The 10943-nt window shown below is 36.2% G+C and overlaps 1 protein-coding gene across 1 annotated transcript in view; it reads right to left on the bottom strand.

The window, feature by feature from the left end:
- Window positions 1–10057: 10057 nt before the first annotated feature.
- The window catches only part of TRAM1 (translocation associated membrane protein 1), a 392129-nt gene continuing 391243 nt past the window's right edge, over window positions 10058–10943 (bottom strand). Inside the window, exons 7-8 of the mRNA XM_073018618.1 lie at window positions 10206–10247; window positions 10058–10095 (exon numbers count right to left, since the gene is read on the bottom strand). Of these exons, the coding sequence (XP_072874719.1) occupies window positions 10058–10095; window positions 10206–10247 (80 nt within the window). The remainder of the gene's footprint in view (window positions 10096–10205; window positions 10248–10943) is intronic.

Below are 10943 nucleotides of genomic sequence, written 5' to 3'. Positions count from 1 at the left end.
AAGATAGAGCCTAGCGGACATCTGCTGAGAGAATCATCAACTCCACTGGAGTCATAAGTGCATTCTCTATGAAGTATAATCTCTAGTGGGCAATGACATGTGTATGGATATCTTCCCAATTTGTTTCATTTCACAGGTCCATCCGTATGTTGCTAACCTCAAACTCTTGCCTCCATTTTTCTAATATTCTAAACCTATCTTAGTTTATTTAGGCTGCTATAATAAAATACCATAAACTAGGTGGCTCATAAGCAACATAAATGTATTTCTCAGTTCTGAAGGCTGGGAATTCCAAGATCAAGGCACTAGCAGATTCAGGGTCTGGTGAGCTTGTTTTCTGCTACATAGTTGGCACCTTCCTACTCTGTGCTCACATGAGGGAAGGGGCCTCTTTTATAAAGGCACTAATCCTATTCTCAAGACCTCTATTTTCACAATTTAATCATCCCAGCCAAAGACCCTATTTCCAAATGCCATGACTTTGGGGATTGGGTTTGAACATACGGATTTTATGAGGACACAAACATTCAGATCATAGCAAGGCCCTTGACCAACCAGCCAAGCCATAGTTTATATTCTTATATCAGGCTATTTATTCCTTCACATAAGTTGAGAATCTGGAATACTCACAGCTCTATCAACAGAGAGAATTTCCCCTCACCCCTAACTTTTAGGAACATCTCTGAGTAGGATTGTAATTTAGGAGTGGCTCATTTTTGGCTTGCACCAACATATGGATCCAATCCATCCCTAAGTCAGGCATAAGCATTTTCCTGCCTCATTAGGGAAATTCTCACAAGGCCATAGGTAGGAAATGACAGTACAATAGTGATAGATAAAATGAGGATCCTAGACACATTTTAATGTATTTCACTAATGCCTGCTGTAGCAAGCTGGGCTTGTTCCCCTGTGTATCATTTCCATTGTATAAGAGATTACTCTAGAACCCACAAACTGTAAGACTTTGAGGATCTGACAATCACAGTTCATGATGGGAAGCTCTTTGCATAGTTACTGATATTTTGTAGTCAAGCTGTTAGTTCCTAGTAGGACCTGGGAGCATGCCAGGACTTAATTTATTTTCTTTAATTAATACATTTTTTTTTTCAGAGTAGTTTTAGGTTCAAAGTCAAATTGAGTGGAAAATACAGAGCATTTGCATATATTCCCTGCCCCTACATATGCACAACGTCTCCTACTCTCAGTATCCCACACCAGAGTGGTACATTTATTACAACTGATGAAATTGCATTAACATTTAATTATCACCCAAAGTCTGTAGTTTATATTTAAGTTTTACTGTTGGTGCTGAACAGTCTATGGGTTTTTTAAAGTATGAAGACATGTATCCACCGTTTTAGTATCATACAGAGCAATTTCACAGCCCTAAAAATCCTCTGCACTCTGCCCGTTCATTCCTCCCTCCACAGTAACCTCTGGCAACCACTGATCTTTTTATTGTCTCTGTCATTTTGTCTTTTCCAGAATGTCACACAGTAAGAATCACACAGTATATTGCTTTTTTCTATTGATTTATTTCTCTCAGTTATATTCATTTAAGTTTCTTCCATATCTCTTCATGACTGATAGCTCATTTCTTGTAAACACTGGATAATGTTCCGTTATCTACATGTACCACAGTTTATTGATGCATTTACCTACTGAAGGATATCTTGGTCACCTCCAAGTTTTGGCAATTATGAGTAAAGTTGTTGTAAACATTCATGTGTAAGTTTCTGTGTGGATATGTTTTCGATTTATTTGAGTAAATACAAAGGATCATGATTGCTGGAATGTATGTAAGAGTATATTTAATTTTGTAAGAAACTGTCAGACTGTTTTCCAAAGTGGTTGTATCATTTTGCAATCCCACCAACAATGAATGATAGTTCTTGTTGTTCACATCCTCGCCAGCATTTGATGTTGGCAGTGTTTTGAATTTTGGCCATTTTGATAGGTGTGTATTGGTATGTCATTTTAGTTTTAATTTGCAAGTCCCTATTAGCACATGATGTTGAACATACTTTCATATGGTTAGTTGTCTTCTCTATATCTACTTTAATGAGGTGTATTTATGGTTTAAAAATAAACAAAATAACAGATGTTGGTGAAGTTGTGATAAAAAAAGGAATGTTCATATACTGCTGGTGGGATTGTAAAGTGGTTCAGTCCTTTAAGTATTTTGTTCATTCTTAACCAGGTTGTTCATTTAAAAAATTCTTTTATTTTTTAATTTTTATTTTATATTCAAGGGAATATGTGCATGTTTGTTATGGGGGTATGTTGCATGATGCTGAGGTTTAGGTGTCTGTTGATTCTGTCACCCACATAGTGAACATACTATCCAGTAGGAAGATTTTCAGTCTTTGTTACCTCCCTTAATCCCCTGTTTTGGAGTCTTCAGTGTCTATTTTTCCCCTTTTTAAGTCCATGTGTATCCAATGATTAGTTCGCATTTGTAAGTGAGAACATGTGGTATTTGGTTTCTGTTTCTGTGTTAATTTACTTGGGATGATAGCCTCCAGCTGCATCTACATTGCTGCAAAGGACATGATTTTATTCTTTTTTATTGTTGCATAGTATTCCATGGTGTATATGTACATATTTTCTTTATCCAATCCATTACTGATGGAAACCTAGACTGATTCCTTGACTTTGCTATTGTGAATAGGGCTGTGATGAACATACAAGTGCATGTGTATTTTTCATAGAACAATTTATATTCCTTTGAGTATACACCCAGTAATTCAATTGCCGGGTCAAATGGCAGTTCTATTTTTAGTTCTTTGAGAAATCTCCAAACTGTTTTCCACAGGGGCTGAATTACTTTACAATCCCACCAAAAGTGTATGAGCATTCTCTTTTCTCCACAGCCTTGTTAACATCTGTTGTGGTTTTTTTGTTTTGTTTTGTTTTTTTTGTTTTTCTTTTTAATAATAGCCATTCTGACTGTTGTGAGATGGTGTCTTATTGTGGCTTTGATTTGCATTTCTCTAAACATTCGTGATGTTGAACATTTTTTCCCTATGTTTGTTGGCTGCCTGTGTGTCTTCTTTTGAGAAGTGTCTGTTCTTGTCCTTTGACTACTTTATAATGGGGTTATTTGGTTTTTGGCTTGTTGATTTGTTTCAGCTTCTTATAGATTCTGAATATTAGTCCTTTGTCAGATGCATAGTTTGTGAAAATTTTCTCCTATTTTGTAGTCTGTCTTTTCACTCTGTTAAGTTTCTTTTGCTGTGCAGAAGCTCTTCAGTCTAATTAGGTCCCAATTGCCAATATTTGTTTTTGTTACATTTGTTTTTGAGGACTTAATCATAAATTCTCTGCATAGGCCGATCGATGTTAAGAAGACTATTTCCAAGGTCTTCTCCTAGGATTTTTATAGTTTGAAGTCATATTTAAATCTTCAATCCATATTGAGTTAACTTTTGTATATGGTAAGAGGTAGAGGTCAAATTTCATTCTTTTGCGTATGGTTAACCAGGTATCCCGGTACTATTTATTGAATAGGGAGTCCTTTCCCCATCGCTTGTTTTTGTCAACTTTGCAGATGAATTGGTTGTAGGTGTACAGTTGTATTTCTGGGTTCTTTATTGTGTTCCATTGGTCTATGCGTCTATTTTTATACCATTACAATGCTGTTTTGTTGCTGTAGCCTTATACTATAATTTCAAGTTGGAATTCATATTCTTCTAAAATATGAATTTTAGAATAGTCTTTTCTAGGTCTGTGAAAAATGATGTTGGTAGTTTGATAGGAATAGCGTTGAATCTGTAGATGGCTTTGGGAAATATGAACATTTTATTGATATTGATTCATCCAATCCATGAGCTTGGAACGTTCTTTCATTTTTTGTGCGTTGTCTATGATTTTTCTTCAGTAGTGTTTATAGTTCTCTTGTAGAGATCTTTCACCTGCTTGCTTTGATGTATTCTTGTGTATTTTCGTCTTTTGGTGGCTATTGTGAGACTGCGTTATTGATTTGGCTCTCAGTTTCAATGTTACGGGTATATAGAAATGCTATTGGTTTTTGTACACTGATTTTGTAACTTCCCTGAAACTTCACTGAAATCATTCTTGCAGAGTCTTTATGGTTTTCTATGTCTAGAATTATAGCATCAGCAAAGAGAGATAATGTAACTTCCTCTTTTCCAGTATAGATGTCTCTTATTTCTTTATCTTGCTTAATTCATTCGGCTAGGGCTTCCAGTACTATGTTGAATAGGAGTGATGAGAGTGGACCTCCTTGTCTTGCTTCAGTTCTAAGGGGAATGCTTCCAGTTTTTGCCTGTTCCATGTGAGGTTGACTGTGGGTTTCTCATACATAACTCGTTATTTTGAAGTATGCTTCTTTAATGCTTGGTTTGTTGAGGGCTTTTTATCATTAAGGGATGTTGGAATTTATTAAAGGCTTTTTCTGCATCTGTTGAGATGCTTATATGGTATTTGTTTTTTAATTCTGTTTATGTGGTGAATCACATTTATTGATTTTTGTATGTTGAACCACCTTGCATCCCAGGAATAAAGCCTCCTTGATTGTGATGAATTAATTTGTTGATAGCTACTACATTTGTTTTGGTAATACTGTGTTGAAGATTTTGCAACTATGTTCGTCAGGAATATTGGCCTGAAGTTTCTGTATTTGTTGTGTCTTTGCCAGGTTTTGAAATGAGAATGATGCTAGTCTCAGAATGAGTTAGGGAATAATCCTTCCTCCTCGATGTTTCGGAATGGTTTCAGTCAGATTGATGCCAGCTCTTCTTCGTATGGCTGGTAGGATTTAGTTATGAATCCATATTGTCCAGGGCATTTTTTGTTGCTAGTTTATTATTATTATTATTATTACTGACTCAATTTAGTAACTCATTATTGGTCCGTTCAGCATTTCAACTTCTTCCTTATTCAATTTTGGGAGGTTATATTTTTCCAGGAATTTATCCATTTTCTCTAGATTTCCTAGTTTGTAAGTATAAAGACGTTCATGGTGATCTCTGAGGATTTTTTGTATTTCTGTGGGATCGGTTATAATATCACCTTTGTCGTTTCTGATTGAGCTAATTTGTACCTTCTCCCTTTTCTCTGTTACTCTTTCTAGCAGTCTCTCAATCTTGTTTATCCTTTCAAAGAAAAAAACATTTTATTTCATTGAATCTTTGTATGGTTGTGTGGGTATGAATTTAATTTAGTTGTGCTCTGATTTTAATGATTTCCTTTCTTCTGCTAGCTTTGGAATTAATTTGATCTTGTTCTAGTTTCTTTAGGTGGGATATTATTTTGATATTTTCTTTCTTTTTGATGTAGCCATTTAGTCCTATAAACTTTTGTCTTAACACTGTTTCACAGAGGTTTTAGTACGTTGCATCTCTGTCTTCATTTGTTTCAAAGAATGTTTTGATTTCTTCCTTAATTTTATTGTTTACACAAGAGTCATTCAGGATCAAATTGTTTAGTTTTCATGTAATTGTGTGGTTTTGAGGGTTATTTTAGGTATTCATTTCTATTTTTATTCCACTGTGATTTGAGCAGATGCTTGACTTGATTTTTTTTTTTAAATTTATTGAAACTTGCTTTATAACCGAACATGTGGTCAATCTTAGGGCATATTTCATATGCATATGGGAAGAATATATATTCTGTGGTTGTTGGGTGGAGTATTCTGTAGATGTGCATTAGGTTCAATTTGTCAAGTGTTGAAGTCCAGAATTTCTTTGTTAGTTTTTTGCCTTGATGATCTGTCTAGTGTTGTTAATGAAATGTTGAAATCCTCCACTGTTATTTTGTGGTTGTCTAAATCTTTTCCTAGTCCCAGAAGTAATTGTGTTAAAAATCTGGGCTCTCCAATGTTGGGTGCATATACATTTAGGATGGTGAAGTCTTCTTTTTGAATTGAACTCTTTGCCATTATGTAATGTCCTTCTTTTTCCTTTTTCACTGTTGTTGGTTTAAAGTCTGTTTTATTTGATACAAAAATAGTGACCTTCACTCTTTTTTTGTTTTTTTGCAGGATAGGTTTTTCTCCATCCCTTTACTTTGAGCCTATGGATGTCATCACATGTGAGATGGGTCTCTTGAAGGCAGCAGAAGATAAGTCTTGTTTTTTTTTTTTTTTAAATCCACCTTGCTACTGTCTCTTTTAAATGGAGCATTTAGGCTGCTTATGACCAAGGTTAATGTTGATATGTGAGGCTTTGTTTCTGTCATAGCATTGTTAACTAGTTGCTTTTTAGTCTCAATTGTGTAGTTACTTTAAAGAGTCCATGAGCTATGTGCTTATGTGTGCTTTTGTGGTAGAGTATTGTTCTTTCATTTGCATATTTAGAACTCCCTTAAGTGTCTCATGTAGGAACTATCTGATGGTGACAAATTTTCTCAGTGATTGCTTCTCTGTAAAAGATTTCATTTCTCCTTCATTTATGAAACTTAGTTTGGCGGAATATAAAATTCTCAGGTCGCATTTCTTCTCTTTAAGAATGCTAAAAATGTTTCCCCAGTTCTGGCTGGTATGGTTTCTGCTGAGAAATCCAGGCTTTCCTTTATAGGGAATACGGCCCTTTACTCTAGGCTTTCCTTTATAGGGAATATGGCCCTTTTCTGTAGTTACCTTTAAGATTTTTTCTTTTGCATTGACCTTGGAGAGTTTGATCAATATGTGCATTGTGGATAGTATCTTGCATCTTGTATAGTATCTTGCAGGAGTTCTCTGGATTTCTTGTATCTGCATGTCAAGCTCTCTAGCAAAATTGGGGAAATTTCAATGAATTATATCCTCAAATATGTTTTCCACATTACTTACTTTCTCTTCTTCTCTTTTAGGAATGCCAGTAAGTTGTACATTTGATAGCTTTATATAATCCCATATTTCTCAAAGGCTTTATTCGTTTTAAAAAATTCTTAAAAAAATTTTGACTGGGTTGATTTGAAGGACCAGTCTTCCAGTTCTGTAATTCTTACTTCTTCATTTAGTGTGTTGTGAAGTCTTCTGATTTGTATTTTGAAATTGTAGTAGTAACATTTTTAATTCCAGAAGTTCTGTTCGGTTCTTTCTTAATATAGTTACATTGTCTTTCAAATCGTAGATTGTTTTTCTGTGTTCTTTGTATTGGATTTCAACTTTCTCTTGGATTTCATTGAGTTTTCTTGCCATCCGTATCTGAATTCTATATCTGTCATTTCAGTCATTTCATTCTGGTTAGGATCTATTGCTAGGGAGCTAGTGCCATACTTTAGAAGTGATTAAACATTCTGGCTTTTGTATTGCCTGAGTTCTTGTGCTGGTTCCTTCTCATCTGAGGGAGCTGATGCTTCTTTTTATGAATATGCTATTGTTTGGATATGACTTTTTAATTCTTTTTTCTCTTTAGGATATGGCTGTGGTGTATGTTGTGTATGATTAATTGGTTTCAATTCTGAGTGCCTTGAGAGGGCCAGGGCTCTGCACAGTTTCCTTCAATGCAGATAGATTCATAGAATGGCTTACTCAGACATTGCTTGGTGAGCTGTGTTTTCTTGTTTGGTGGTATAATCCAGGCTGCAGTACAGTATATGGTGCTTAAGAGTAAAAGCCAGCAGGAAGCTCGTAGTCTGTGTGTGCTCATCTGGGGTGGAGAAAATGGAGAAGCCAATGAAGTACCCTCCCCCAATACTGCTGGGCTTCAGCTGCGGATGGAGCTGCTGGAGAAGACTTAGAAGTGTGGCTTTCAGCCTGCATTCCCTAAGGCTCACTGGAATGAGCCACTGCTATGTCTGCAGCAGCGCACTGGAGAGGGAGCAGGAGGTGGGGAGAGATGATTCCTTCTCCAAGTCTGTTCCCAGGCTTTGGTATTGCCCCATTCAATGGTTGGCACTACGTTTGCATTTCCTTTGACCCAAGGCAGGCTTTGGCAGGCTGTACTACTCTTCCTTTAGGGGCAGTCCACAACAAGGGTTAGATCTCCAAGGGACTGAAGTCTACCTTCCTCTGTGTCCTCGAGCTGGTCAGTCACTCTCCCCCAGTGTACCAAGGGAGCAGATGGGGGTAAAACTGTGCCTGGCTGCAAGTCATGCATCCAGAATAAACGTCAGCTTCAGCAACTTTCCTTCTGCTCCAGTTCTGCTAAAGGAGAGAGCCTAAGTCCAGAGGCTACTGCTGGGACACTCTCCACACTTTTTGGTGAATTCTGGCTATGGGGGCCCTTACCCCACTCCAGTGCAAGCACTTCGATCTATCTGGCCAGAGACTGAAATGTCTGCAGTGGCTGCCATGGCCAGGTTGCCAAACAACGACTGATTTTGTCTGAGCCTGGATTTAAAAATAGCATCCATATTTCAGTCCCAGGTCTGGGAAAGTATCTGCAACTTTCCCTAGTGTCTTTCTTTGTCTCTCAGTTTCTACCGGAACTAGCTCCCAGGTTTGGGAAAAGCGGGATGCCCTCCCTTGGCCTGGGTTGCACAGATCACTAGTAGAAAGGTTTGACACAGAGGGAGACTGGCTGCCTCACTCAGGGACTGTGGCTTCACTCACTTTATTAGCCATATGCTAACAGGGGGCTGCTCATCTTCTCCTCCCCGGGGTCTCAGGTGTCCTTCAGTATTCCAGTGAATTCCCATGTTTTTTTCTTGAATTAGAGCTCGCAGAGTTGATTTTTAAGTACTATTTTGCTATTCCCAAATGACTGAGGTCTGCTAAAAGTCTCTAATCTACCACCCCAGAAAAACAAACAACAGCACAACCTCATTTTTAAAAATTTTTGAGGTTTAAGAGTTTTTGTTGTTGTTGTTGCATATTTTGGATATCAGATCTATCTTTTGTAAATATTTTCCACCTTTCTGTGGCTTGTCCTCTCAATCTCTGACATTGTCTTTCAGAGTAGATGTCTAATTTTAATGAAGTCCAATTATTTCGCTCATGAATCACACATTTGGTGAATCAAAATGTCATGGTCATAGCCAATTTTATCTAGGTTTTCTCTTGTGTTACTTTCTAGGAGTTTTATAGTTTTTTATTTTACATGTAGATCTATGATCTGTTTTGAGTTTTTTTTTTTTTTTTCTTTGTAAAGGGCATAAGATCTGTTTCTAAATTCTTTTTTTTTTTTTTTTTTTTTTTTTTTTGCATATGCATGTCTTGTTGTTCTGCCACCACTTGTAGAAAAGACTGTCTTTGTTCTTTTGTCAGAGATCAGTTGAAATATTTAAGTATGTTTATTTCTGGGCTCTCCATTCTGTTTCATTGATTTTTTGTTTGTTTTCAGACTTATCCCACATTGTCTTGATTACTGTAGCTCTATAGTAAATCTTAAAGTTTGGTAATGTCAGTCTTCTGATTTTGATCTTCTACATTAGTATTGAATTGTCTATCTTCTGCCTCAGATATAAACCTTAAAATCATTTTTGGTCAGGCGTGGTGGCTCATGGCTGTAATCCCAGCACTTTGGGAGGCCGAGGTGGGTGGATCACTGGAGGTCAGGATTTCAAGACCAGCTTGGCCAACATGGTGAAACCCCATCTCTACCAAAAATTCAAAAGTTAGCTGGGTGTGGTGGCAGGCACCTGTAATCCCAGCTACTTGGGAGGCTGAGGCACGAGAATTGCTTGAACCTGGGATGCAGAGGTTGCAGTGAGCTGAGACTACACCACTGCACTCTAGCCTGGGCAACAGAGCAAGACTCTGTCGTAATGGATAAATACATTTTAAAAAAATAAAAATAAATAAAAATAAAATCATTTTTTCAATACCCACAAACAAAACTTGTAGAGATTTATTGGGATTGCATTGAATCTATAGATTAAATTGGATAGAACTGACATTTTGACAATATCAATATTGAGTTTTCCTACCATGGACATCTCTTCACTTATTTAGTTCTTTTACAATTTCTTTCATCAAAGTATTGTGGTTTTTCTCATATAGATCTCATATGTATTTTGTCACATTCATACCTAAATATATCAATTTTAGGAGAGTGCTAATGGCAATGTGTTTTAATATCAGATTCCTCATATTCAGTGCTTATATATAGCAATGTGATTGACTTTGTATATTAAGCTTGCATCCTGTCCCCTTACTATAATAGCTTATTCATTTCAGAAGATTTTTCATCAATTCTTTTGGGTTTTCTATATAGATTATCACATCATCTCTGAACACAAATGGTTTTATTTCTTTCTTCCCAATTCTATACCTTTTATTTCATTTTCTTGTTTTTTTCTTTTGCATTTGCTAGGACTTCTAGTGTGATATTGAAAAGAAGTAGTGAGAGGAATATCCTTGTCATGTCTTTATCTTATCAGGAAAAGCCACTAGTTTATTGCCTCCTACTGTATGATGTTAGATTTAGGTTTTGTGTAGGTATTCTCTATAAAATTGAGGAAGGTCTCTTCTATTTCTAGTTTGCTGAGAGTTTTTCCCTGAATGATTGTTGGATCTTGTCGAGTGCTTTTGTTCTGCAGCTATTGATATGATCATGTAATTTTTCTCTTTAGCCAGTTGATGTGACAGATTACATTAATTGATTTTGTTAGACCAGCCTTGTTTACCTGAGGCAAATTCCACTTTGTGGTACTGTATAATTCTTTTTTTATATTGTTGGATTTGATTTGCTCATATATTTTGAGGATATTTGCATTTATGTTCATGAGAGATAATGGTCTATAATTTTATCTTCTTGTGATGCCTTTGTTTGGTTCTGGTATTAGGGTAATGCCAGACTTACAGATGAATTAGGAAGTACTTCTTCTGCTTTTATTTTTTGGAAGAAATTGTAAAGAATTGGTATAGTTTCTTCCTTAAATGTTTGACAGAATTTACCACTGAACTCATCTGGGCCTACCTAATGTTTTCTGTTTGGGAAGTTTATTATTAATTTAATTTCTTTAATGAATATGGGCATATTCAGATACGAGTATAATGTTTTTTCTTGTGTAAGATTTGCAGATTGTGTCTTTCAAGGAATTGGCTCATTTCC

This window comes from Chlorocebus sabaeus, chromosome 8 (genome assembly GCF_047675955.1).
Source record: "Chlorocebus sabaeus isolate Y175 chromosome 8, mChlSab1.0.hap1, whole genome shotgun sequence".
In the NCBI taxonomy this organism is placed as follows: domain Eukaryota; kingdom Metazoa; phylum Chordata; class Mammalia; order Primates; family Cercopithecidae; genus Chlorocebus; species Chlorocebus sabaeus.
Note: the sequence above shows the minus strand (reverse complement) of the source record. Positions and strands in the feature narration are given on the sequence as shown.